At 43.8% G+C, this 27698-nt stretch overlaps 2 protein-coding genes, 2 long non-coding RNA genes and 7 other non-coding genes across 11 annotated transcripts; 2 read left to right on the top strand and 9 right to left on the bottom strand.

Moving 5' to 3' along the window:
• Window positions 1-7: 7 nt before the first annotated feature.
• Window positions 8-4958, top strand: LOC141729863 (uncharacterized). Its single transcript, XR_012581418.1, has 2 exons — window positions 8-354; window positions 674-4958. It is a non-coding gene; the product is annotated as an uncharacterized LOC141729863 (long non-coding RNA).
• On the bottom strand, window positions 2170-10778 carry NPL (N-acetylneuraminate pyruvate lyase). Its single transcript, XM_005487058.4, has 12 exons — window positions 10625-10778; window positions 10385-10453; window positions 8716-8789; window positions 8270-8357; window positions 7120-7177; window positions 6964-7039; window positions 5936-6028; window positions 5486-5634; window positions 5250-5296; window positions 4375-4459; window positions 4016-4055; window positions 2170-2935 (listed from the first exon to the last, which is right to left on the bottom strand). The coding sequence occupies exons 2-12, from the start codon at window positions 10447-10449 to the stop codon at window positions 2784-2786; spliced, it is 927 nt and encodes a 308-aa protein (XP_005487115.1). The 5' UTR covers window positions 10450-10453; window positions 10625-10778; the 3' UTR covers window positions 2170-2783.
• A 6764-nt stretch (window positions 10779-17542) lies between these two features.
• Window positions 17543-21538, top strand: HEBP2 (heme binding protein 2). The gene is made up of 5 exons (XM_074546283.1): window positions 17543-17758; window positions 19487-19570; window positions 19669-19804; window positions 19919-20084; window positions 20636-21538. Exons 2-5 carry the CDS (start codon window positions 19496-19498, stop codon window positions 20808-20810), a joined length of 552 nt encoding a protein of 183 aa, XP_074402384.1. The 5' UTR covers window positions 17543-17758; window positions 19487-19495; the 3' UTR covers window positions 20811-21538.
• A 186-nt stretch (window positions 21539-21724) lies between these two features.
• Window positions 21725-27697, bottom strand: LOC102064989 (uncharacterized). The gene is made up of 12 exons (XR_003380368.2): window positions 27591-27697; window positions 26470-26516; window positions 25916-25958; window positions 25603-25651; window positions 25195-25227; window positions 24729-24821; window positions 24117-24141; window positions 23634-23681; window positions 22892-22937; window positions 22248-22280; window positions 22012-22054; window positions 21725-21846 (listed from the first exon to the last, which is right to left on the bottom strand). It is a non-coding gene; the product is annotated as an uncharacterized LOC102064989 (long non-coding RNA).
• On the bottom strand, window positions 22122-22196 carry LOC113459297 (small nucleolar RNA SNORD47). The gene has a single exon (XR_003380421.1). It is a non-coding gene; the product is annotated as a small nucleolar RNA SNORD47 (small nucleolar RNA).
• Window positions 23002-23077, bottom strand: LOC113459296 (small nucleolar RNA SNORD79). The gene has a single exon (XR_003380420.1). It is a non-coding gene; the product is annotated as a small nucleolar RNA SNORD79 (small nucleolar RNA).
• Window positions 25056-25140, bottom strand: LOC113459293 (small nucleolar RNA snR60/Z15/Z230/Z193/J17). The gene has a single exon (XR_003380417.1). It is a non-coding gene; the product is annotated as a small nucleolar RNA snR60/Z15/Z230/Z193/J17 (small nucleolar RNA).
• Window positions 25310-25382, bottom strand: LOC113459294 (small nucleolar RNA SNORD77). The gene has a single exon (XR_003380418.1). It is a non-coding gene; the product is annotated as a small nucleolar RNA SNORD77 (small nucleolar RNA).
• LOC113459292 (small nucleolar RNA SNORD24) lies at window positions 25720-25801 on the bottom strand. Its single transcript, XR_003380416.2, has one exon. It is a non-coding gene; the product is annotated as a small nucleolar RNA SNORD24 (small nucleolar RNA).
• Window positions 26030-26096, bottom strand: LOC113459295 (small nucleolar RNA SNORD75). The gene has a single exon (XR_003380419.2). It is a non-coding gene; the product is annotated as a small nucleolar RNA SNORD75 (small nucleolar RNA).
• LOC113459298 (small nucleolar RNA SNORD74) lies at window positions 26844-26922 on the bottom strand. Its single transcript, XR_003380422.1, has one exon. It is a non-coding gene; the product is annotated as a small nucleolar RNA SNORD74 (small nucleolar RNA).
• Window position 27698: the final 1 nt, after the last annotated feature.

The raw sequence follows: 27698 nt of genomic DNA, 5'->3' as shown, positions 1-27698 counted from the left end.
AGTGTGTTTCTCAAGCTAAGTGTTTCACTTCAAACAATTGTTCTTTTTCAGTGTTGTTGATCTTTCTGAGAGGCTTTTTAGGAGATGAATGTTGAATATACTGGAATGAATGAAATAAAACATCTCAGAGGCATAACTGATTTCAGGGAGTTCTGCAGGAAATGATCCTTTAGGGATATTTGGGGTCACTGTTGGTGTGACTGATCTGATCCTGAAGTTAGGCTGTAGATAAGAAGAGGCGTCACAAAGCCTCCAAAGCACATCTTGCACTTGCAGCTCACTCCGGAGCAAATCAGCGCGGAGCTGAGAAGTGATTTCATGTACCGCCTGGAGCAGGATCAGCAATTGCAGAGGGTGAGTGTGTGTCCTGTCACCTGTCATCCTTGCCCTGGGCTCTGCATTTTCCAGAAGGGCTGGAACGTAGCACACAGTGTACAAGGCTGGATTTCAGCACAAATCCACAGCACGTTTTCAGCAGTGCTGCGTGTTCCACTGGGGTGGATGTGGGGGTGAGTTGTGCTGTGCCAGGAAAAAGTACAAACTATGACCTGTTCTTTAGCAGTTTTTCCTTTGAGTAAGGGAAAAGTGTAGAAAAGTGAGGCAAAGTATAGATGTGGAGCAGAACAGGCTGGTTTTTGGAGATTTTGGAAATGTCCTGGACTTTTTTTCCCAGATCCAAGAAGAGAGAGAGGCTTTACCTGTGAAGAATTTTGAAAGTGAAATTCTGGAGGCAATCCATCATAATTCTGTTGTTGTCATCCGTGGTGCCACTGGTTGTGGCAAAACCACTCAAGTGCCCCAGTATATCCCGGATCTCTCTTCCCTCCTACCAGCCACCCTGCAGTCATTCTTTTCACGAGGAGCAGTCAGGGCATGGGCCCCTTTGTATTTCAGCCGCAAGGATTATCAGCCAGCAAGAGGATCAGCCCAGGACACAACAAAATGCATGTTTCAATCTGACATCAGGTGACTTTCTCTGGTGAGACGCCACCTGCAGAGCTGCCTCCAGCTCTGTGGCCCCAACATCAGGACATGGAGCTGCTGAATTGCCCCAACCCGGGCCAAGAGACACTTCCAAGCCGAAGTCCAAACTGGGGATTTGCTTTACTCAGCGCGCCGGGATCACTCCTAACGGTGCACACCAGGCACGCAGCAAACTACAATATATGGTTATACACTAAGCATATTCCTTGTTTTCCCTAGAAAAGGTGTGGTCATGCAAGGTAAATCTTAGAATGCATTATTCTCACTAGCATACGCGAGGCGCAGGCGCAGTGCACCCTGGTGGCCGCACTGAGGAAGGCTCCGCATCCTCCTCGGTGTTCCTTTGATGAAGGCTAGACGTATTCCTCGCCATGCCCTTTTCACCTTTCCCCTCTAGGCATGGGCAGTCTCTTGTTGGCTGTTTCAGCGATTTCTCACTGGATTTAGCAAGCTCTGTCCTTCATTTTATGCAAGCTTTGGTCCCTGTTTCTTGCCAAATTTCATCCTTCACTTGTGGCTTAATATTTGCTAGCTTCTGTACTGGTTATGATGTATCTTATTCCTGCCCGAGTATGCCTGGACACAGTGCTTTTAACCCTTTCAGGAGCGAGTCCAGAGAAGGCCTTGAGGATTGTCCTTAGGCTGGAGCCCCTCTGCTCTGGAGACAAGGCTGGGAGAGCTGGGGGTGCTCAGCTTGGAGAAAAGGAGGCTCAGGTGAGACCTCAGAGCCCCTTGCAGTGCCTAAAGGGGCACAAGAGAGCTGGAGAGGCACTTGGGACAAGAGATGGAGGAACAGGACAAGGGGGAATGGCTTCCCACTGCCAGAGGGCAGGGTCAGATGGATATTAGGAAGAATATTTGTTGTGAGGGTGGGGAGGCCCTGGCACAGGTTTCCCAGAGAAGCTGTGGCTGCTCCATCCCTGAAGTGTCCAAGAACAGGTTGGATATGGCTTGGAGCAAGGATAGTGCACAGGGCTTGGAGCCTGGGATAGTGCAAGGTGTCCCTGCCCATGGTAAGAGATGGAATGGGATGATTTTAAGGTCCCTTCCATCCCAAATCATTCTAAGTTTCTATGATTCTATGCCTTCCTAACCTGCGTGACAGCATTCTGCACTGCCACATGGAGGTGCACAGCCCAAAAAAAAGGGAGAAATACCTGCTTATTAGTGATCCAAAACTTGCTGTTACAAAAGGGGTTTCTCTTTTTAATTTTGCATTAAGGTGTATAAACACAGAGATCAGACAGAAGCAGGATTTTACATGCACAGACAGTGTCCCAGTGACTCTGTTGAACAGATACCAGCCTGAGCAATAATGGTGTCATACTGCTGTTTAAACCCACAATGTAGTGTCCTTATGGAGAGGACAAAACACCATCCAGCAAGAGGGGGTAGAGACAGATCTTCCTCCTTTCTAGGCAAAAGTCATCAGCCCTCTCCTCCAACTGGGAAAAATGCTTTTGCTTTTTTTATTAAACAATCCCAGTCAGTCCTGGAACATGCAGAGCTCCAGGGGAGCAGTGTAAAATGTCAGGCCACATGTGCCCCAGGAAAGCCAGCCCTAACAGGAAGGGGGCTTGGGCACAGTGCCAGTTCCCTGAAAGAAATCCTGCCCATCATGTGGGGGATGTGTCACATGGCAGAGAATCCCAGAAAAGAAACCTCCAGATGGACAAGGAAGTGAACAACATCATACACGTGGCACTTGAGGATGTTGCTCAGTGGTGCACTCAGGAGTGTCAGGTTAATGGTTGGGCCTGATGATCCTAGAGGTCCTTCTCAGTGTAATGACTCCATGATCAATCACCATTAGGCCACACAATGCTGTCCAGCTTGGCTTTGGCCTTGATGATGAACTCACTGGAGGCAGCAACAAGAGGAAGCCGTGGAGGTCCCATGGGAATGCCAGAAACAGAGGTCATCACAGCTTTAGTCTGTGCAACACCAAAACCTGGGCAGACAAAAGCAAAATCAGGACATTTGCAGACCACTTTCCTTCAAGGAGCCTCAATACTGGGGTCCAAAAAAGCAGCAGTGTGGATTTTCTGTGTAATCCAGTATCAACCAGGCTTCAAGCACTTCTTGGAAGTGAGAACACGATAACTGAAAAGAGTTAACTGTGCTTGCAGACAAGAATGACACTGCAGTAAAAATGACACCCACTCACTACATTTTTTCATAGGTAAGCATCCCCCAGTGCAGACTCACACAGAGCCAAGCCTTGGGATCCTGCTCTCTGGCCATAGCTCACAACTTCTTTTGTACCTTTAGATATTTAGGCTTTGCCTCTTCATCTAAAGGCTAAAAAATAATGCAATTCCTTTGGCTTTGAGCCCAAGAAATACAACAGGCTCCAAAGCTTGGTGAGATTCATCAGGGCTTGTGTATGTACAGAAAACCCACAGCAAACAGTTCTCTTCATTAAATGTCTGATATAATTTAGTGTAAACATTTCCTGTCTGTTTCAGTCTCCCTAGATCACTCTGTTGGTTTTAATTGCTTTTTATATTTAAACTTGATATGGTTTCTAGAAATCATTCAATTTTAAAATGTTTTGGCCTTGTAAAGTCTTCAACAAAATTCCTGTTTAATTACAGCAAGGCAGGAGAGAGAAGTATGAGAGCTATTCCTCTACTTGGGCACCACCATTTCAGAAAAATTACTGTAGAAATAAAGCTGGAAATGAGCTTTTGGAGATGGAAGGAAAAAAAAACCTAACAAAAAAATCAACCCACAGAAAGAGTCAAGATAAGAACAAGGGTAAATCACAGAGTCACAGCTTTAAACCTCTGAGATTTCACAGCAGAAGGAAGGAAGGGAGAGTGGAATCTGTCAGGGATGCTTGGTCAGCTCCCTTTGTTGAGCTCCCAACTGTACTAAGTTGGGAAACAGCAGATGCAACAGTTTTTCACTGCAAAATCTTTCAGGAAGGAAGTTCTAAGAGTACAGCAACATGAGAGTTTGAGAAGCAGAAAGTTTGCACTTTTAGACATAGTGAGGGAAACAGGCAGTGTTTACCCAGTTTACTTACCCAGCTTGACGACAAAGTTGAGAAATTCCCCAGTGAGAAACTAGAAAAGACCAACAGTAATTTATTAACACCCTCAAATTTGAAGGTGTAAAAGCATCTAAAGTTACTACATTTACATCTTATATCATTGCTCACTTGCATGGATGAGATCAGAGTTGAAGGGTAGGTGGTTCAAAGGTAGTGAAGAATGGTCAAAAAAGGGAGGAGGGATGAATAATAAAAAGGGGGGTCAGAGATGAAAGAATTTTTCTTTGATAAAGCTGCCTCAGCATGGATGAGAGAAGCACATGGAGAACAGCCACAGGAAAGCTCAAAGACAAAGAAGGTTGCTCCCAGGGAGGCCTGGGAAGATGCTGTACCTGATACTGCTGTGCCAAGGCAAGGTCTGGCTTTGCAAAGGCTTGCAACATCAGATTGGTTTGTCGGCCTAAATAGTTGTATGTACTGCCAAAACAACAAACCAAAAATAGAACTGGTAAATGCAAAGAAGGAACTTAAAACCAGTGAAACAAAAGAAGTAACCACAGGCTTTTGCTGTTGACATTGTCATTATTATGAGAGAAATTAGTGGAATTTATGTGGGGTGCAATCTAATGTCAAGCATGTGAAGTATGCCAAGCTCCATGGAAGAATTAAGAGAGCTGATTTCTCTTCCCAGTTCTTTCCAAATGGAACTGCTTTCCAAAACTAGAAATAAAAATACATCATTGGGCAATAAGGAAAGTCAATCACTTAATTTTCCAGTTGTTTGTTCATTTAATGAATTGCCTAGATGGGAACACAGGTATCACACAGTAATCATCTCATCAGCCTGATATGAGGGGCAGAGGATAAATCAGAAATTAAACTCAGCACAGCCCTTTTCCTCACAGACTGCTCATGTGAACTAACAATTTTACCCTCTCTGGGATTTGGTTCCTTACCCAAGGCAGATCGAAGTGATTACCTACTTCAAAAGTTGCCATGAGGACAAAAATTACATTGAAATCTTTGGGTCAGCTTAGAAACCACAGCAGTGACCATCCAAAGGAACAGCATCTGAGATCCTGGGTTATATGAGTGTCCCATCACTAGGCCTGGGGCTAGATTGTGAGTCTGTTTGCCTCTGTACATCCCTATCCTGCAAAATCCTCCATTGCTGTGACTGAAAACAGTCAAGGAAATACTATGCAGGTAGTGGAAGATAAAACAGCACAGTGTATGTGTGAGGGGAAGGAGTCCAAGACATACTGACCTTCCAACTGCTCCATTTGCCCCTAGTGCCAGTGCACCCAACAGTTGCTAGTTTGGGGTGGAGGAAGAAAAAAAAGTAAAAAAAAATTATTTCATGTAATAAAATAAAGGGAAAAAAGGGGTGGTGGGAGGGAGCGCCAAAAACTGCCTTGCACTGAGTGTCCAGGGTTACTTCTTCCCCAAAGCTGAAGCAAGAGAGTACCTTAGAAGAAATTACTTTAAAGAGAAGCTTCTTACCTCATCCACCCCATAAAGAAATTCAAACTCCCCTGTTTCATTCTTGTGTATGCACTGTGCCAGGTCCAAGAGGTCTGTGTCACTGAACTTCACACCCTGGAAGGTGGGGATCTGTGCTTTTATCCCATCCAGCAACTCTTCCACACGAACTGTGCAGAACAGCAATCTCATATGAGGGAACACAGGCCTGTTCTGGGACAGTTCCCTGCCTTGTCCCCAAGAGCAAGACTTCATATTTTACAAGCTGTTCACTTTCAGCCTAAGTCCAGTAAACTACACAGCTCCAAAACAATGAGTAAGACAGAGTAAAACTCTTTTACTAGATCAGAAAAAGTTTAGGAATGAACCAGCAACAACACATTTAACACTAAATATAAATCCATACTTTCAGAAACACCATATAATCTGCTTCCCAGAGCAAATGACCAAAGATCTGTACTCTGTACTTACTCTTCACACCCGTCAGAGGAGGAATGTGATAGTAATAAAATGGCACCTCAGGGGCTTCAGATGCAACCTTCTGCATGAAAGCAATCAGCTCATCTAGAAGGAAACCAGCAGGGATCCCGTAAGAGAAGGTGATCATCCATAGGGAGACACAGTTCAGATTCACAGCACGGGGGCTGTGGAGAGGCCTCAGCTTGTGCACACACACAGCAAGTCATACAAAACCCTTCACACGTCATAAAACAGTAAATGTGACATAAATCAGGGGAGGACCTTAAGAAAGGCAAAGACATTATTTCTTTTAAACCAAACCAGTTCCAGTAGTTCCCACTCATTCTCTTACAGGTGTAACTCAGGCATGCCCTCACATGAGCCAGGTCTGTGTGCCAAGTGGCCTCAGCAGGATCCCTTGTGTGCAACAGAGGACAAGGGATCAAGTTCACATTCACCTCCCTGCGGTATGGTGCTTTCACGTGAACATTTCCATTCAGAATTCATTCAGACAATTTGTAATATTTCTTTTACAACCCTCCACTTCATGTGGTTCTTTTATGTTATTGTCAGGATCTTAAGGACAAAAAACTCAGTTTGCAAGTTTTGAGGTAACCTTAGACAGACAGAACCAAGCCTGATCACCTCAGTAACAAGAGCCACACCTGTGTATCAGCAGTTGCTCAACTTGGTCAGTGCCCAGCAAGGGTCACCATGGAACCAGCTGCTTCCTAGTGAGGCCCAGATCAAGCATGAACACCAAACTATCCATTCAGAACACAGACTAGTTAACTAGACCATTCTTTCCAAAAGCAATTCTTCTTCTTACAAAAAGCTAACAAAATATATCCCAAAAGACATCCTTCCCATTTCTTACCAGGACAATTCTGCTATCTCTCCTCTTTAAAAAATGCTTCTTGCAGGTTTTGCTTTTCCATTACAGTTGAACAAACATTATTATCAGAATATTTTCCAAAGAAAGCACATGACATTCATCCTTTATCTATGACCAAAAGGCCTCAGCCATCTCATCTACTCACCTTTGTTTGTGGGTTTGAAGAAGAAGGGGGCTATGACAGCAATGCCATCAGCACCTATGGCTGCTGCATGTCTTGCCTATAAAAGACAGAGTGGAAAGTATCTAAGGGTACATCTGCTTCTATTTATCACACACAGAGTGAAAAATATATACACACCAGCTCTTGGCACTCTGGCAGATTCAGTGCTCCCACATGAATGATCACGTGGTCCAATCTGCACAAAAAAAAACAAATTCAGAAGATTTTGGGGAGGGTACAGTGATGATGAACTACCAGGCTGCCAAAATTACTTGCTTCAGCCCAGGCAGCCACAGAAGAAGAACCTAAAAAAAGAGTTGAGCCTGGATTGATATAATGACCAGAAACATGGATTAATGCTGACAGTGACAAGTGCTGGTGGAAGAAAGAAAAAAACATTTGTAAACATGAATCACATGGGACTTCTTGCTGTAGTGCTTGCAAGGCTGTTGGGAGGGATGAATATTAGCATTTTATTAGGAAATTTGAAATTAAGACATAAAGGATTTAAGGGGAGGCTGGGAAGTTTAAAGGGAATCAAAGCATATCTTTACTTTCTAGACCTATTTCTCTAGACCTACCAGAAATATCTTTACTTTCTAGACCTATTTCTCTAGACCTCATAACAGCACCTTTGACTGCTTGTCTGCTCCTGCAAAGGAATCCTCCATGCTCCAGTCCATCAACCCCACTGCTGTTTTTCTCCTTTATATCCATAGGAGACATGGATACAAAGGCTATGGATCTGAAGGCCATGATCCTTCACACCAGTTTATTTCTCCTCAATATCCTTCTGCCCCAAAACACCTCCTCCTCTGCACCTCCTCTGACCCAGCATCCAAGAGAAAGGCAGCAGTGAGGGGAACAAGGCTGTGACTGGTACAAAAAAAAGGGTGAATGAAGAGAGCTGCAGATCCATGTTGAATTCTTTCTTCTGTTACTAATTTTGTACCTTTAGGGCATGTCCCACCTCAGCTTCAGTCACACCAAATAATGTAATATATCAAAAGGCCAAGCCCTTTCTCATCCCCCCATCTCTCAGTGTACCAAAGAGAAGGATTCTCACAAGCTCTCTGAGCAGCAGGAACACACACCAGCTAACTGGCAGTGGCAAAAACATACTTTGTGATAAAGGAGCTGGAGAACAAAGCCCAGCAACACAATACCAAAAAAAAAAAAAAAAAAAAAAAAAAAAAAAAAAAAGAAAAGGCATCAGCACACTTTATTTTCCAATCAGGCATTATTATAACATAAGATCTGGAACCCCTATTCCCTCTCAGTTACTTACTTGTTTTTTCCCTGGCACATCCATTCTTCAGCCAGCTGTTTCCTCTCCTGGATGCTAAGGGATAGGCCTTCTCCTGTTGTGCCATTCACTGTTTCAACATAACAAAACACAACACACTGGCTGAGGCCTCACCTACACACATGGGTTTCACTGAAGACAAGAACTAACATTTTTCAGTTGGGGAGAATCATTCAGATCAGTCTTCTCTGTCAACACAACATTATCCATTCACCTTTGGGAACATCACCTTATGAATGCACCTTATTTTATCCCCCACAGAAATGGAGTGTGGGCAAAAGCAGATGCCTGCAGTCTCTCCACTGGTGAGTATAAATGGCCAGGATGATCCCACATCCACATTCCCTCCCACTACAGCCCCTGCTAGGCAAGATATCACAGGATTCCCATCCAGGTAAAAGGGCTGTAATACAGTTCCTGTCACTTACCAAAAATGTTCTTCACGTTCTGCTCATTTACCAGATAATCCACATACTGACAAATCACTGGGAGGTTAATTTTTCTGCAATAAAAGGAACCACAGCAACCACTAAGCCCCTACCCATAGTTATTTTAAACTTAGTGATTAAAAAACCAAAAAACTCCACGTATTTTGAAGCCCTGATTTTGCACACAGATTACCCAGAGATAAGAAGCCCCTGACATCTGTTTAACATCTAAGGGCAGCAGCTCAGCCTTGAATTCTCTCTTGCAGTTCCTCTTCCTCCTGACAAGTAGTTCACCGTTCCAAACTTTTACTGGGAATTGCTGCAGGCTTGTCACAGCAAAGAATTTTTTAGGGAAATATGAGAGACAAGGAGACACTAAATCCTCTTCCTCTTTTGAGGGAAACAGGAGTCCTCTCGAGAGCACAAAGTTATTTGTGCAAGTGCTGGCAAATGGTTAAACTGCTGGATGTTGTAACTGCTGGACAGAGAGGGAAACGCATCCGCTGGATGTGACTTTGACCTCTCTCTCATTAAAGGATGAGTAGAGCAACAGAATTCCCTGGCAAGAGAGGAAGGAGAATTCTTGGGTTATCTTCTATGCAAGACAAATTCATTTTGTTTGCTAGTGTGTAATATTTCACTGTTGTTTTCATTTGTCAAAAATACAGACCAAACCTATGGTTGGGAAGTCAATTCTGATGTCTTGATAGGTTTTACAGAACATTCAAAATTCCACAGATGCCTTCCCAGAACATATCTGACAAGGACCATGCAGTCCAGGCAGAGGGCTCTGGTCACTCTCTAAATATCATGTAGCGATAAATTTGGGTCATAATTAAAGAAAAAAAAAACCAGAAATAAGTTTCCTTTAAAACAAGAATCCAAGCAGTGACTGCAATGGAATGAGTTCCCTGACTAGGATGGAGCCTTATTTTTCAGCACATAAAGTAAAGTTCACTTTTGGAGATCTGTACTAGCAAATCTCCACTGTGTCTCTCAAAAGCATGTACAGATCCTGACACACCCCCCACAAGAGCTCAGAGTTCTCTTCTGACTCCAAACAACTCAGTCTTGCAACATCAAAATGCAGTGAGGAGGCTTCTGTTTGCCATGCCCGCTCTGAAGAAAGCTGAATTTCAAGTTTCAATTTGATGCTATTTTTAAAACTGTGCTGCCCTTGCAGAATTTTCTTCAAGTTTAGACTAACTTCATGTACTCATACACACATGACTACATGCATGACTTAGCTCAGACAGAGAGAAGTCTAAAAGGCCTTTGGATTCTGACAATTATTTTCTAGCTCTCGAGAGTTCTTTGTAACTAGGACTGCAATTTTCCTTAACAAATGTTAAAACAGTGCAATGCTCTACACATGTAACTGTACTATGATTTAATTTGCACCTACAAAGCAACAGAAAAGGAGAGAGACTGATCCAAACCCAGAGCCATAGTACTTGCTGGCAACAGAAGGAAGCAGAGGCAGGGGAATCTAACTTTGGGACCAATTTAGTAGTTTCCCCCAATCCCATCAGATATTGATTAAAAAAAAAAAAAATAAAGAAAAAAAAAACAGGCAAGAAAGCAAGAAAGGAAGCAGATCAGTTCCAAATAAGAAAAAGAAAATTAGGGGTGGAAGGAAACAATAATCAGTGCAACTTTGACAGCTCACCCATCCGGAGTCATTGGAGTGATGGTAGCAGCTACAAGACCCTTTAACTTCTTTCGGGGTGCCATTGAGCTGTTTGGGGAGGAGGGAATAACCGGGATTACCGCCTCTGTCCAGGCGTTCCTGTGGAAGGGTACAGCCCCCGGGGGCCGTGCAGCCGAGCCCGCCGGGCGGCTCTGCAAGGACCGGCTCCAGCCATTCCCCGGAACCGGCTGCGGGGGCTCTGCCCCGGCTCCCCCTCACCTCGGCACCGCCACAGCCGCGGCCGTGCGGGAACGAACAGGCGGGCAGGAGGCGGCGACAGCGCCGGGGACAGCTGACGGCTGCACAGCCGGCCCTGCTCAGCCCAGCCCAGCTCCGCCTCCCCATCAGTCCAGCCCATCTCCACCCAGCCCGGCCTTGCCCAGCCCAGCCTCTGCCTGCCCCGCAGCGCCCCATGGCCCCTCAGCCCCACGGCTCCTACTGCCCATGCTTCGTGCAAGAGATAAGCCTGGCTTGTTTTATCCGTAATTATCTGCAAACTTCAAGATAAAAATGAATAAATGAACCTTTAAATATTAATAAATAACAGGATGGAGACAAACAAAATCTTGGAATGATTTGGGTTGGAGTGGACCTTAAAAGGTCACCCAGTGCCACCTGCAGCCATGGGCAGGGGCACCTTCCACTATCCCAGGGTGCTCCAAGCCCCATCCAGCCTGGGCTTGGCCACTTCCAGGGATGGGGCAGCCACAGCTTCTCGGGGCACCCTGTGCCAGGGCCTGCCCAACCCTCACATGGAGAAAGCTCTTCCAAATACCTCACCCAATGTTGTCCTCACAGCCCTGCTGAGGTGCTGGAAGCACTCCCAATGACAGTGCAGTGTCCCTGCTCTGGGACACACAGACAGATCCATGTCCCTGTGTGAGAAAGGCAAATGGAGCTCAGGCTCTCTGCTCCTGCCATGCAGCCCAAGGTGGTTTTACCAGATGTTTATCCATTGTGGAGTGTGGGCTCCATGGCAGTGATGCACAGCACAATCCTCCCCATCCCACCAGAACTGCAGGTGGGCCAGGATTCAAATCTGCTCCCAGCAGATCTCACCAGCAGACTACAAGCATCCCCTAAGACAAGGTACTGCCCGGAACAGATTCACAGCAATAAACCTCCAAAATAAATTTTTAACAATCGTCTTCAGTGTACACTTTCAGATCTTCCATTAGAGTGTTGGAGAGCAGCCAGTGCCTGCAGGGAGAACAATCCTCTGTTGTATGATTCAGGAGCACGTTTTCCATGGATTCACATAATAACCTCAGGAGTTTGGGGCTGTGCTATTCCTCCTCCACCCCAAAATATGCTCACTGTGGGCTGTTTGCATGCAGAGATCACTCTCTGGGTTTCTGCCTTATTAACAGCTCCTTAAAAAGCACATACATTTCCCTTTTCTTAGAGGGTCATCTTGATCTTCCAGAAATCCCCTTTCTCTAGACTCTTCCATTCCCATAGGTAGTTTTTCCTTCTCCAGGCTCAATACTTCCATCTCTTGCAACCTCTGCCACCTCCCCAAAGCACCAGTGTATTTCTAGAAGTTCACAGAATCCTGTGCTCTACAGAGCCATTTAGAAGAAGTCCTCAAGATTTCCTGAGTATTTTAATGCAGTTTTAATGCTATCTCATGGTGTTGACAGCACAGGAGAGAAGTTTTGCAATAGCCTGGAGAGGTTTAGAGCTACTTAGAACCCTGTAGGAGTCAGAGATTGGCATAAAAGGGTTTTAGAGCTGTTTGGAGCTCCTCAGAGGAATTTTAAAGTCTGCTGCAGGAGTTGACAGTTGTACAGTGGAGATTTAGAGGCATTTTAGATGCATTTAAAGGCATATTAATGCTGCTTACAGCAACACAGAGCAGCTTTAGATCAGTTTAGGGGAGCTCTGAGGTGCTGAGAAGAGGTTTAGAAGAGCTAAAGGAGTTTAGTGCCTTACAAGAGTTCTGGCACATTTCACAGGACTTTAGGGCTGCTTAGAATAGTCTATAGGATATTTAGAGCAGTTCAGAGTGGTTCTAGAGGGCTTCAGAAGAGTTTTAGCACTGTCTCTAAGCAGGAATTCCAGAACTGCAGAAGAGTTCTAGAGCAGTTGCAAGGAAACTGGGAAGCGCTTGAGATCTATTTAGAAGCATTTTACTGCTACTTTAAGCATTGTGTTTACAAGCATTAGTGTTTGTAAAGCACTAAACTCCTTTAGCTCTTCTAAACCTCTTCTCAGCACCTCAGAGCTGAGAAGTTTCCTTCAGACTTTTTGTTGTTGCTGTATTAACTTTTCCACTACTTTCCAATACACTGACTACAACTTACCTGAATTTTACTTCTACTTTCCCCAAATCACAGCTCTCTCTACTCATATACAGCTTTTACATCTGAGCTATCACATTTCTCAAGGGGACTTCTGGTTTGGTATAATTACACTACAGTCTTGCCTCTGTGTCTCTGCAATAAACAAATATATCCAGATGTAATTTTCTTTCAGAGACAGACTCGAGTCTATTTCCAGAGAAATATGAAGTACTGAAGCCTAAATGAAAATTCAGAAAGACAGTACCTGTTAAAGTGATGAATTCTCTTAAATACCATCATGGCTGGCTGGTATTCAGAAGTACATAATTTGGGGAGCTGATGTGATGTCATTATGTATGTATGTATGTATGCATGCATCCATGTATGTATGTATGTACCTAGCTACCTCCATTTACTCTGCTCTCAATCTAATGTGCAAAAAATCAAAATAAATACTGACCTCCTGGATATTAAATATTAAGTTATTAAGTTTGCTTTTGATTCTACTTGAAAACTTGCCAGTTTAACTGTTCTAGAGTTAAGCATAACCTGGAGGATTTTCCTAAATTAGCATTTTCTTCACTGTCTTACACAGACATTCCCTGACAGGGAGTCAGAACTATAGGCTCTTCAAAGTCCCATCCAACACAAACAGTTTGTGATTCTCTGATTCAGGTTGCTGTGTCTGTCACATAAAAGATGTTTTAACATGCCAAGTTATTAATTTTTTAGATGTTAAAGTGCTTTCCCATTAGCAGTCAACAAGAGCATAATCCAATTTATGTCTCTGGAAACAGAAGCAACTATCAAGGGTGCACTAGAGCAGAAGTGACCACTGGCAACCAAGAGAGGATCAGGGATGTTCCTGCTGAAGGAAGGCTCACCTCTGAACACAGCCAACAGTGCCACCTGCTGCAGAGTGCAGCACGGGCTCGTTCTGGGAACACGCAGGAAGAGAGAGCAGGTTCTTGGAAGGATCCATCTCTGAAGGCTTTACTCCCATCATCTAAAGAACAGAAGCACCCATCAAAACCCCACACCCACTACCAATATCCCCACTGTTAGATGAGGGGAGAGTTCTGATATGAACCACACTCATGCCAGTAAGATGAGGAAGAAGCTCAGGCAATAAACCCTCAGTTCCAGTTACCTCTTCATGCCTTTTTGGAAGTGGAAGTGATTTTAAGGGGAGTATTTCCTTCAACATATTAATCCATACTCTCTGTGTTTCTGTCCAGGCAGCTGTTGCCTCTTCAGAGCTGTGTTTGCAAATAAGGTGTATTCTGTCACAGTTTAGGCTTAAGTCCCTTCTAAACCATTTAAAAAAGCAAAACCAGCAACGCAATAAATGTGTGTCAAGACTTTTTTTCCAGCAAGCACTGTTACCTCTTTCCTTTTATGAGAAATTCCTATCTTGAAGATAAAAATTTACCTTTTTCATGCTCTTGTTTCTGAAAAGAATCTGTCAATAACAGAATGGGGATTAATCTGTAGGGGAAGATGAATTAATTTCCTCTCAGCAATCAGAGAGGACTGGAAGATTCTGTGGATCTAGGCAACTTCTTTCACTGGCTAAAGTTTGCTGAGACAATTGCCTGTGGAGTTTAGTTTCTAACTAGATCCCAGAACAGATACATATTAAAAATAAACCTTGTTGTACAAATAAATCAGTGATTAAAGTAGTATATAAAGCTGAAATAGCTTCTCTCTGGGTTCCATGCAGAGAAGACAGGTTGATTTAGGATTGTTTTTCATGGCTGCTGGAAGCAAGGATTCATTTAAGATTAATTCTCCAAACCTGGAATGGTCTCAAAATGTGAGCTTCAGCAGAGACATCTTGGAAAATGCCAAGTCAGGAGTGCTCTGGAGTGGTGTTTGGTGTAGGAAAATTTTTATTTGGTCAAGAGCAGCCAGTTCCATGTGTTCTCTGATGAAGTGAGCACAGAATCACTCATTCAGCAAGATTTAGGTAACACTGTCACTGAGTAAGCAGGAAGATGCAGTAGTTTCACATCACTTGTGACAAACTAGCTGGAATCAGGCATAAATATGGACAAAATCCACACACACATTTCCAGAGAGCAGATGATTTTAGGCTGAAGGTGAATCCAATGGTAACAAATTCCCCTGTTGATATAAAATGCGTAGGAAAGAGGACACTCTTTCCTCACCTCACTGGAGTTATGGCATGGATTTCCTTTCCACCTCACTGGAGTTATGGCATGGATTTCCTTTCCACAATTCCTAAGGATAATAAGGAACCTCCTCGGAACAGTACTACAGTACATTCAGCTGCTTCTTTAGAAGATGGTGTGTTTCTGCTTGTTCATTTTCCATGCTGAGAGTGAGAATATAAAATGGAGGCTTTCTTTAGAGCAAGGAGGTAAGAGGCTTGTTTTGGGAGATGAATTTGCAGTAAACCACAGTTCATCTAACAGCATATAAGGACACTTCTACTGCCCTGGACAGTAAACACAGTAACATCACATGCTCAACTCTTTTGCTGTGAAGTGACATTTCTGCACTATCAGATGAGCATATGTTTACTAAAGTAAAGGCCATTTATATGTGGAGAGACTCAGTTCTTTTGAATTAAAATAATTGTCAAAGATTCTCTGACAGGCTCAAGCTGCAATGCAAAACTGCTTGGAGCTTTGTGTTGAGACCACTTGATAAAATATGTTGAGTGGCCACACATCCCTGTCTGCCCCTTACATCCCCATTCTTCACATCACACTACAGACTTGTCAGCCACAAGAACATGACTCAGAGTTATCATTAACCCCACTGCAACAACACACTTCTCCTGGGTTCCTCCAGTCCTGACACAATTAGGTCAGTGGAAAAGATTCCTACTTGTGCACACAGTCTGTGCTTGCCTCTAGGGATAAGGGTAACTTAGAACACAGCTGCATCAATGTGACAGCAGCAGTTGTAGTGCTGCCACACAGCAGATGGAAGCAGTTTGCTGTGGAGAATGTTCCTCAAGGTCTTGTTACAGAGAGGAAAAGTGGAAATCACAAGTGATCATATCACAGGTTTGTCCTTGTCCTTATCCAATCAATGTTATTATTTAAGTACCAGTTCATTACAGTGCTCCTGCCCAGATGAAGACAGTAAAATTAAGGTACAAACCACACACGTTTATCTGCTTGTGCCCTCATCTCTGCTCCTTAAGGCAAGGGAACAGAAAAACATTGCTTTGTTAGCTGTTCTAGAAAATGCCAGCCAAGTCCCAGACACATATTTATGACATTACACAGAGGTCAAAAGTCACAGAGCCTTTGGGACTTAATGGCTGCTGTTACTTGGATTTTCCTCTCATTGGAGGTACTAGTGAGAATGTATGTCAGGTTGCACCATAATCTCATCCCCATTCTCTAAGTTTTGGAATGCATATAAACAGAATACATGTCCCCATGCCTGCCCTACTGTCTCATGCAGCTGTTGGCATGTTCTCTCAATGTTTATGTGTGAAAACAAGAGTGCTGGAAAACAACCTCTTGGGAAAACACTGGGGATTGTTCTCCAGCCTGGGGGTGCTCCACCAGGAACAGTCAACTCTTTGTCAGGGACATCAGCTGGACACACAAACTCACTGGGGGTTTGTTCTGGGCCTCTCTGCTTCAGAAACCAAATGAGAATCCACTCTGGGCTTGCCTTTATCTACAGAGTTATTGCCCCCTTTCCAAGATAATATTTCTCAGTGCTCACCATTGGTGCAAATTTGTGGAGATTTGCCAAACAATTGTTGCTGGGAATTGTTTTTCCTATCTGGAGGAGTTAAAAAACATATCCATCCCTGGGGTGACAGGGTAAGGTGACAGCTCACCTTACCCCAGCCCATGACTTTGCATGCCTATGGCTCCTGAGTAAAGACCAAGCAGCTTCTCCTCCTCCAAACACCCTCCTGCTGTTCCTGTTTGACCCAAGCAGAGCAGGTAAAATGGAGAAATATTTAACTCCATAAAATAAAAAGCACAAAGCATGCAGAGAAGTGGTTACACATTTCAACCTGTTTGAATAAACTCCAGTAGCAAATAACTGTACACTCCCTTCTTCTGTGGCTCTGGAGAGATTTGTGGCTTTAAAGCTAAATTCACAATCGCTTTTTGGCATGGTTTCACTTCCCTTTTCAGAACAGGAGCGTATCACACAGCATCCTGATGAAGTTCTCAGCAAGCAAAGAGAGTTTCCTGTTAAAAAGTCATTCCCAGCTATTGATGTAAAATGTCCCAGAGAGCTCAGCTGAATTTGGCTGCAAGGAATTTGCACAAACCATGACAAACTGAGAGGTGTTCTCAGAACACAAACTGTGCAGTTTAATCTGCCCTATTGTGCTGGTACCAAACTCTGTCTGGAGCTGCAGCTGTCTAAATGAAGAGCCCAGCCTCGCTGTGTGTATTATAAGCAGGACAGGATTTCACAATAGCTTTGTATAACCCCTTTGTGCAGATATCCAAGGGCTAAGAGGGCTGATTAACCTCAAATGCCGCTCAGAACAGCCAGCCATCAGAGAACACTGTCTGTCTTTCATAACATGCCAGCAAAAATCTCGTGAGGATGGTCTCAGCAGAGTGTGCAGCCAGATTTCTACCTACCCTTCACCCCTGTGGTAAAAAGGAAAAGCTGGCATTCTGTATAGCACCACTCTCCCATAATCCAAGTCAGGTGGGGGGGAGAGCCACATTATTTATGTGAAATCCTTTCTCCCAAAGCACAAAACCTGCCACTGACCCTGTCATAAGTGGGCACACAGCCATGGCAAACAGGGGAAGTTACACAAGGGTGCAAAACTGTTTATGGAGCCAGATCACACACTAGTCCCAGTGTTGCCTTGTGGATAGTAGGTGGGGCCTTTGGCATTTGCGTGGGGGCTCTCCAATGAGACCCAGAGCAGGACAAGGCTCCAGCCTTCTGGTTTTCATAACAGGAGCCCCCTCCAGTAGGGTTGAGGCATGGGAGGAGCTTGCCCAAACTCAAATAAACACTGACATGCAGCATCTTATGAAGATGTGCAGCCTCCACAGGACACACTGCAACAGCTGGAAGGACAAGCACTGAAACTGTAAGTATGTCTACCTTCTCCACTTCCTTAATAGCACTAGTAGTCTGTGGCATGTTCTGCCTGCACTTACTTGTGCTAGCAGTGTAACTTGCAGTAGTCCCTTGGGCCCATGCATTAACAGCTGCAGAAAATAAACTGAACACCCTATAGACATATTTATATGAATAGATGGACATTTCAAAGTTCAGCTTTCCTGTACATCTAAAAAAATTCAACTGTATCTAGAGGATTCTTCTGCTTGTCTCTCCCATCCTAAAGCACTGTTTTATGTAATTAAAAAAAATATTTCTAACATGCAGTCACTGACAGTACTGGCCATAAAGTTACAAAATGCAGAGCTGTGAGGTCTACCAGTAGCTACAGAAAGGTTAAGTTGAGAAGCAGCTGGAATTAGCCAGTAAAGAGAAACCAGCTAGTTCAGTAGCTAATACAAGTGTGAAGCAGCAGCACTGTCTTTAAAGTGGCAATAAATGGTTGGAGGAAGTTTCAGTGTAATGGTTCATATTTGCTTCTAATGATAAGGATTCCTGCTTTATGATGCTTTGTTGATTTGTAAACACCATGGATGAAGTCTATTAATGAGTACAAGTGTGCAGCAGTCCCTGGTGACCATCATTCTGGTCAGGTCTGCTGGAGATGATGCACCTTCAGGCTGGGACAGGGAAGGGAAAACACCTGCCTTTATCAGCAGCAGCTGTGTCCAGCTGTTTGATTCTGACCTTCCCTTCATCTGTGGTGACAGCTGAAGGTGCTGCTGGAAAAACTTCAACAATGAAGTGGCTCCACATATTACTTATTTTACAGACTCTAAAGGAACGCAGTACCACCAGGCTTTGTGGCCTTTTATGGTGTGTTTTAACAAAAACTTTTCAACCTCATATCCCAGGAACTCTTTGTAGCCACCTCTAGGCAGGGTACCGAAGGGGATTAACAGAATTCAACAGCAGTCCAGGTATTGCAAGATGTAACAGCCAAGAAAGTGGTTAAATAGCACAAGAGAGTTGATACTGACAATTCAGATAATTACTGAATTATGTGCTCTTTGCAACATGATGGGTGAAGGACATTGCAATGTAACACAAGGCAGAGACTATCAGAATGTATATCATACACTACAATCTGCCTGGTTAACAACAGAAATCATACATGGAGGTCATTAAAATCTCAGCATTTTACCAGATCTGATTATTTAAACACTGGTTTTGAGTATTTTCACTCACTTTGTCTGGGACAGCGTTTTTAAGTTTTCACCATTTTTCCTCCCATGTGAAGGCTATAAAGGAAAAGTTACTTATTCAGAAATGCAGAAAATTGCATTTATCCACGGGACTTTGAGGCTAAAAGCCTTTAAGAAAGCCATCACCTATCATGAGAGGCCAACTAAAGTTAAAGCACAATCAACACCAGCTAACCTACCAAACCATTACAGCTTTTTTGTCTAGGAGCATACAGTCTGAAGTCCTTTTGACTCAGATTTCCACAAAACTCCCACTTGCAGGATCTCATTTTGCTGTCAGGAAATACCTTTCTGTCACAGAGAAGCAAGGGCAGCGCATCCTGAAAGAACACCTCCTCCAGTAGCAGTAGTTTCTTGGTCCTGGTGCTCTGTTCCTGCAGGGCTCAATGGCTTTCAGCCTTTTTCAGGCCTTCCACCAGCTCAGCAACAACTGAAAAGCCCTAGTGCCATATTAATTTAGAGATACCAATGAACTGTGTCTGCCTTCCAGCTCTGGCAAGATGATCAAGTCCTTCAAGCAAACATTTCTGTCCCTGGACCTGCAGTCCCCTCGCTGGAGCTCAGCAGAGGCAATGGTAACTGCAACAATACTTGTGTACCGATTTGGAAAAAGTAACTCCAAATCTCTGTCACCACCCAGCTCATGGTGGCTGTGCCTTTTGCTGCCTTTCAGGCCAAGGACTATGAACTGCGTCAGTACGAGACAGCCAAGTGGGTCAGCACGGTCATCAGGGGGGAAAGCCAGAAGGAAGCAATGCGCCAGGGCTTCTGGAAACTCTTCCACTACCTCCAGGGAAAGAATGAAAAAGGTAGGACAAGCTGGTTTTCAATGAAAATAATTACAAGTAGCTAATGAACACAAATAATGAACAATAGAGGGGCTGGGAGATGCAGCTTAGACATCTGGTTTTCCTTTCCTCTAGAAATGAAGATTGATATGACTGTGCCAGTGACCTGCCTGGTAAAATCAGGCTGCACAGACTTCAAGATCTCTTTCTTTGTGCCATTTGAACACCAGGACTGTCCCCCCCAGCCCACTGACTCCGATGTGTTCATTGAGGAACGGAAGGCAGCAGCTCTCTTTGTCCGGTGAGCAGAACAGCACAGCTGACACCACGAGAACCCGGGCAGTACCTGCCCTCATTCAAGTGCAGGCTACACTTGCTTAAGACATGATTAAATATGGATAGACCCTGCTGTTCAGTTTTAATTGCTAAAACCCAGCCCTTAGGCAATCTTATGCTTGGGTGTCTTACCATAAAGACAAGTGACCAAGTTGTGAAACATTGTTTTAGAAGGCACTTGAAAATTGCATTGAGTTTCATAGAGATGCAGCCTCCAGAATAATCTTCTGAAGACAGTTTGTTTTACAGATTATCTAAACCACTCTCCCAGCTCTTTATTTGTAGTCCTGAACTGCCACAGAATACATAGGGCAGCTGGTACTTAGGTGCTTGTTTAAAGTGTTACCTTAAAAAACAAGGACCCATGCTGCTTGACTGCTAGTTTGGCATGGGTAACTACTAACTACAACCTGCAGCACAAGTGCTCGAACTTGCTTTGTAAGTCTGAGTATTCTGTCTGTGAAAATAAAGCCAGGGCCTTGAGCCAAAACATCTCCCTTTTCTAACTTTTACCAGGTCCTTTGGTGGATTTGCCTCCCCAGAGAAGTATGCTGAGGAAGCTGATGCCTTGGCCAGAACCTTAAGAAACAGAGGCCAACCATTCCACGAAGACTTCTTTTATACTGCAGGTTATGACAGTCCCTTCAAGCTCTTCAACAGGCATAATGAAGTGTGGTATTTTAAAAAGTAACACAATGGGAGAATATTAAGTGGCTACTAATCAGCTCTGGATGAAAACAAACCTTATTACTGGCTTTTTAGTGCAGAAGAGTTTTAGTTCACATGTGGACACTGTCCAAATATATTTTCTCTAGGATGAAGTACTTTTCTGGATAAAAACATTTTAAAATGTAATTCAAAATCATACCAGATGGAGTGGGTGGGAAACGTAACAAATTTACTCTTCCTATTGAAAGATTCTAAGCCCCACTAATAATGTGAAAATAATCCTGCTGAATTTCAAGTATGTAGTTTATTTCTCATTAGAAGTGCTACAGCAGTAGTTGAAGTGTTATGGAAAGGGAGTTCTTCATAACTGACTTTCCTCTCATTGACATCACCCCTGAGACCAGGGAGGAATTTAACTGAATTTTTCAGAAAAGCAAGCTTCCCTCAAGGAGCATTAGAAAGCAGAAACATAATGGCAGGCCTTAGTGATTTTTAAACAGTAACTGTTTTTAATTAGCATTATGAAAATCTCCCACCTCACCAACTTTTCCCCCCCAAAGACCAAGTGTTGTGCTGTTTAAATCCACAACACTTGGAAAAGGGTTACCAAGTCCAAGCTGTACACTTGTTCTGAGAAGATCTGCACCTGAACAAGGAATACCAGGATTACTGGCAGACTACTACTTTAGTAGCAAATATACAAGTTTAGCTCTCTCCTTAAAACACTTGAAAGAAATACTCCCTAACTTATTTAGCTTTCTCAAAAATATGGTGACTTGCAGCCTGCACACCAGCAGTATTTGACACCTCAGTTAAGACACTTGCAGGACTAGCATCTAGCCCCTGCTCTAAATTAAGCATTTTAAATTTAAATATAGCAGCCTGAGGTACTTTGCATCAAGCTGTTCCAGCCAGAAATGAGGTCACAACACCAGGTAGAGTTTACAGATTTTTATTCACTTTAATCAACATCAGGCAAACATTACCAGTGAGGTAAAAACACATTGGCTTTTTTAATGCTGTTCATGCAAGTGTAACCCATTCATCCAATCTTCCACCTATTAAGACAGACAGAAGAACCATTATAAGGTACCAAACCAGCACAACACACTTGATGGGAACATCTCAGACCTTAGGATTTCATCTCTGTTCAGTGAGAGAGTTCAAGCTAAGGTTATCATCACTTGTTCCAACAAATACATTATTACTGCTCTTACACTCACCTTCTCAATTCTTCATATGCTAGTTTCAGAGCTGCCTCTCCACCTAAATCAAGAAAACACAGTTAGCATATGCAGCAGCACAACTGCTAAAAGCTCCAAAACAGTTTTGTAACCTCAGACAGAAGTGGAACGGAAAGGGTGATATCACAGGAACTCATTTGGCAGAATCAATATCATCAGTGGCTACAAATATTTCCAGAAGTTTTTAGTACAATTCACCTGTTCTGTGGACTTACCCAGTGAGGCCGCAGACACAGCACAGTCCCCTCCTGAGGAACAAAGAAATACTTTCAGAATAACAGACAGCAGCACTAAATGCAAAGTTTATCTATTTATTTCTATTCACTAAACTTTTACCTAAAAGGAAACTGACTTTTAGTTGGGTATCTCAAATTCAATTTACAACACCCAAAGAGGATACACACAGCTTACAAATGCTAACTTAACTGGAAATACAGAATTCTTAACATTGGAAGAATCAGGGAAAGTAAAAAGCTACTAATTTGATTTGTGACACTGCCTCTCTGAACAATGTTGTATTTCATTATTTTAAGTACCTAAAATACAAGTCCCATGGCTTCAATTTTAAAGTGTTTGGAGTGTTCCACTTTGTTTGAAAACAAGTTTGTACAGCAATAATCTAGAACTTGAGCTACATTTGTGTAGAGCCAATATAAAGATTACTAGTAACAACTCTGAGCAGTGACAGCCACAGACAATGTTTTTATTTCAATTCCAGAGTGCAGTGTTACATTAGTGCCCAGAGAACAGCCAGAAAAACCAGGTATCTTAAAGGACTAATTTTAGGCACCACTATTTAGGCATTGAGCACAAAGACAATACTGCAGGAATTATTAAATCCCATGTATTCTACACTTACCTCAGGCATATTTATCTTGGTTCTCAAACTCCATGCAAGCATCACCCTGTAAAGAAGGGAAATTGTACTAACACACCTTTGGCAGTGGTTTGAACAAGTGTCAATGTGGGTACTGTTTCAGCACAAGAGTTCTCCTCAGCCTCTTTCAGAGAGATTCCCATTGTTTAGAATTCATCACAAACAGTACATGCCAAGAGTAGCTTAATGGTTTATCTTTGTGACAAACCCTTTAAAGGGGGATCTGACCTCAGCCCCAACCACATCTTCATTCACATCACCAGAAGAGCTCTGATCTAGCCATTGAGATAAACAATTTAACATCTAAGCATTCAAGATCAGTGCCACTCCCTGAAACTGCCTATTCAATTTAAACAGCAAGAAGTTTAATAGCAGGTACTGCTATTGTCCTGCATTTATTTAGCCCAGAATGTGTGGCAACCTGGTAGCACAGAGCTTTTCTCATTGAGTAGGAATTCAAGAAGTCCATACCAGTTACACATTTAAAATGGTCACCACTATTTTTTTTTAGTTACACTAAGCAGTAATTTTGAGATATGCAGCACCTTGGGGGAGTGAATCCTGCAGGCTGCTGGAAAATCCAGCTTTTTCACCTGGAAAAGGCAATAAACTCAAGAACCCTGCTTATTGCTGCAGCCAGCCCTGTAACACCCAGGATCTAGTAAATTCCTCATTCCCTGTATCACACAGTTCTGACAATCACACTCATGTGTTTCTAACTTACTTTTGCTGGCAGCACTCTCAGCTCCATCACTTCGCAGCTCCATCACACCTGGATCAAAGCAAACCATTAGCACAGTACAGAAACAAGCACAGAAGGAAAAACCCAAGTCAGGTGCCTGCAGTCAGATAGAGCTAATTACAGACCTCCATGATTGAAGTCAAGGCAGTCACATCTCATCACACAGGCAGCTCACACTATCAGCCCTGTGCAGCCCTGCTAGGCTGCTATGGGCAAGAGGGCAAACACTTAAGTAGTGCCATCAGAGCAAATTCAAGAGGAGCTCACTGTGATAGTTTGGTGCACACCAGCCTGTCAAGACTGGGCTCCAGCCAGCAGCTCCCCTTTAAAAGATCCTCTTGTTTTGGCTGAGATGCATGCCACAGCCAATGGGCCCCATGCCCCCTAGCTGACAAGCAGTTAAAAACTTAACTTATGGGCCTATGTTGAAATTCCAACATTTAGGAAGTAAAAAAAAGTACTTACCTCAAAATGAGAAACATTTGGAAGCCTGCAAAGAAAAATCTGCTATTAGCCGAGGTCCAGCAGGAAGTTACAGTATTAAGAACAGCTTGAGTGAACTACTGTATCAGGGTTTGATTGATTCCTCCTCATGGGGATCAGAGACCTGATTCAACATCATTTACAGTAGGCTGCAACACTCCTATCTCCCCCTTGTGAAGGCAGGTTGTAATAAAGCCATTTCCCAGCACTCTTCAATACTAAGATGTTCATTCCTCACCTCACCAATGCTGAAATTGCAGGAAGGAGCAAACCTTGCAACTGCAGAGTTCAGTGATGTGAGGTTTGTGTAACCAAGCTGGGCATGTGAAGGGTAACTATTCTGGACACTGAAGTCACAGTAACATAGCATTCACCATTTAGTTTTAACAGGAAAATTCTAGAGATCATTAACACCACAATTACTTGATGCTTTTACTGTGAAATACAGGCAGCTAAAAGCACACTTACAGTACTAATTTTTGCCTCTCACTTCTTAAGAAGAAAACGAATTTGCAAGCATCTCTAAAAGCAAACTCTCAAATGCAGCACAGACAAAAGTAGCATCCGTGTAAAAAATGAATTTTAAGTAACTACCTTTAATTAGGAAGGCCTTGTCTTCACCAACATCAGTAACAGGTGAAATGGTTTCTCACACAAAAGGCATGGGGCCCATCTGTCAAGGGCAGCCTGCAAAGCAACAAGAAACTTTTAGAACCTGGAGCACCAACACCTGATTAACCTTATTCTGCTATGTTTTGTGCTTGACTTCACAACCACATCCTACTCTATCTTTCTACTCATCTTACTACTTTTTTATTATTTAACCTACTTACTAGTCTCCTGAGATAAATGTAGAGAAAAACCAAAAGTGTATCCCCTTCAGCTTCCCACATGATTTGTCTGAACTTGCCTAAGCTACAGAGGCTGCATCAGAAATTGGCGAAAGACAGGAACTGTGATCATCACAGGTCATCTGCTGAACTATGCACTCATCACACAGCAGCCTTTGCACACAGCAGGGATTAAATGAGTTCTCAGATGTCAGAGGCGCAGTACTTACCTTGTGACAGCTTATAGTTCAATCTCCCAGTGCCTGCAAGAACAGGAAACAAAGTCAGATCCCTTCACCCTTTGTGCCCAAAGCCCACAGCCCCTGCTGGGAGATCCCAAGAGCCAGATACATCAGATAGGGGCGAAGCATTTGTTCATCACAGGATATTCTGCTGAACTATGCAGTCATCACTGTATCTGCTCTGCAACCACAGCACCAAGCAATCCCCTCTTGGGACTGCTGTGACAAGGACATTTCCCCAATTAAAAAAGAAATATTTACAAGTTTGAATACTAGCAAGTATAGATGGCTCCTGGTCTTAGTGGAAATGAACCATAAAACACATGCCATCCTTCTTACTGCAGTGTTTGAACAGCTCTGTGGAAGAAACCGCAACAGGAAGTACGTATTTCTTACCAGGGGATGATGTTCCTTCTGCATCCCTCTGAAGTGCAGGGTTCAAATCCTAGAAGTAAAACACTTGTCAACAGTCTGTTCAGCAGTCAAAACATCGAGGGGAATTTGAAGCTGCTGTGCCTCAGAAAACTTTTATGGTGGTAATAGTGTTCATCACTCTCTTGGTCAAGAGTAGCAAATAAGTGTCATCACTGTGGCACCAGAGGGAGAGCTTTGCTCAAGGAATTCAGCTGACAGCATCAGAGCAGCAGATGCTGTCTAGACAAACACTAAGCATAACTTTAAATTAAATTTTTAAGAATAATTTTTTTACCTTGGAAAGAAGTAGTATTAGGTCTCCACATTTGGGGACGGATCTGAAAGAGATAAAAAAGTTAGATGGAGATGTTTGCAGAACTAGGGATCTTCTCTGGCAACCACATTGGAAAGCCTCAGCATGGAGTTTTCAGAAATCACTTCTGTCCACTACTCTTATACTGAAACCATCACAGGCTTTGGGATTTACTCAGTATCAATTCCCATAGTTAACAATTTTCTACAACGTACTCCAGTTTTCCCAAAACATTATTTACAGCTGTGAACAAAGAAACAGCAGTAAGGAAGAAAGGCCCTGGGGGTACTCTTGCACTCTGCTTACAGAATGAGCGGTAGTTCATCAACAGGAGCCTCATAAACAAACATTCTCCAGGACAAGTAAACAGGTGACTTTTCCCAGCAGAGAAGTGAGGCCTGCCCGAGACACTGCAGGCAAGGCCTGAATTACAACTCTGACACTGCAATTCCCTGATACAGCAGTACCCCAGTCTAGCTGGTGTACACAAACCCAACACCTGTTAATTTTAACTGTATTTCAGAAGCAATATTTACCTGCACTGAAGCCACAGGAAGGAAGAACATAGCTGATACATGTAGAACTGAAAACAAGAAATCATATTAGTTTTTCTTTATCCAAAAAGGATGCAATATTCACAAATACTACTTTGAAAAATCCAAGCAACACCCAAAATACTTTGAGTCTTATGATTTCCCCTGATGCAACCTAAGTGTTGGCTCTTTAAAGGACTGAGGTCACAAAAGGTAATTGCTATTTTTGTATTTTTAAGCAGGATGGGATCATTAAGCTACTTCGTTTCCTACAAAAGCAATTCTGGTGCATTATCACTGGGGCAGGCATGAACTCTGGCTGCTTCAAAGGCCCAGTGGTGTTCAGCCTTTCCGGATAAGGCCATCAGAACTATCCCATGCCCAGCTCAGATATGTTGGCATTCATCACCCTCTCAGATGTCCCTACCAACATAGTTCTCATCACGTGCTGAGCATATAGAAGCGAAGTGAGCCACTTCTCTTCAAATGTGCTGAGTCAGGACCCACAAGGACCGCAGAGTTTAACTCTCAGACTCGCACAGGCCAAGAGTCACCGATGTGCCTGAGAGCACCCTGCCAATGTTTCCCAAAGCCCAGCAGGGCCGGGAAGCCAGCCCTTAACCCTCCTACATGCAAACACATCCCAGCTGTGTGGGACCCTGAATCCTTCCATAACGCCACCGCTGCTCTTTGCACAACTTTCCCATTTATCTGCAAAAACAAGCTCCTTAGAGCCCAGCTCTGTTAAAAAACCCAAATCCACAAAAAGCGGAGACCTATCGCTTGTGTTTGCAGCAAACACGTGATCCCGCCATATTGCACGGCCCCATCCCATGCACAGCACCCTGGTAGGCCAGAGCCCGGAACTCAACGCCTGAGGCCTTGCACTGCCCCGGCATTCCCCCAAACCCGTGTGGGCTCCACAGGGCCTCCCTTGTGCATGCCCAGGGCCGCCATGAGGCGGAGTCCCCGGCGGTCTAGGCCGCGACCAGGCCCGGCCGCGCAATCCACCTCAATCCTCCTTCGCCACCTCCCATCCGCGCCCGGGCCGCACTCGCGGAGCTCCTTGGCCGCCCCCAGGAGCGGCACCGGCGCACCCCGAGCGCGGAATCGCCCCCACTCACCGGCAGGGCCCCAGAGGGACAAGAAACCCTCATGGCCGCGGGAGCGGAAAAGGGAGAACGGTTGGAGGACGTACCTTATATAGCACAGGTCACGTGGTGCGGCCGCGG

This window comes from Zonotrichia albicollis, chromosome 8 (genome assembly GCF_047830755.1).
Source record: "Zonotrichia albicollis isolate bZonAlb1 chromosome 8, bZonAlb1.hap1, whole genome shotgun sequence".
NCBI lineage: Eukaryota > Metazoa > Chordata > Aves > Passeriformes > Passerellidae > Zonotrichia > Zonotrichia albicollis.
This window is presented reverse-complemented; position numbering and strand designations above follow the sequence as displayed.

Coding starts and splice junctions, on each gene's coding strand:
- NPL (XM_005487058.4), bottom strand. CDS start 10,449: ATGGCACCCCGAAAGAAGTTAAAGGGTCTTGTAGCTGCTACCATCACT. Junction 7,040..7,119: donor TGCCAGAGTGCCAAGAGCTG/GTGTGTATATAT, acceptor TGTCTTTTATAG/GCAAGACATGCAGCAGCCAT. Junction 5,635..5,935: donor TCCTCTGACGGGTGTGAAGA/GTAAGTACAGAG, acceptor TGTTCTGCACAG/TTCGTGTGGAAGAGTTGCTG.
- HEBP2 (XM_074546283.1), top strand. CDS start 19,496: ATGATCAAGTCCTTCAAGCAAACATTTCTGTCCCTGGACCTGCAGTCC. Junction 19,805..19,918: donor CCAGGGAAAGAATGAAAAAG/GTAGGACAAGCT, acceptor CCTTTCCTCTAG/AAATGAAGATTGATATGACT. Junction 20,085..20,635: donor GCAGCAGCTCTCTTTGTCCG/GTGAGCAGAACA, acceptor AACTTTTACCAG/GTCCTTTGGTGGATTTGCCT.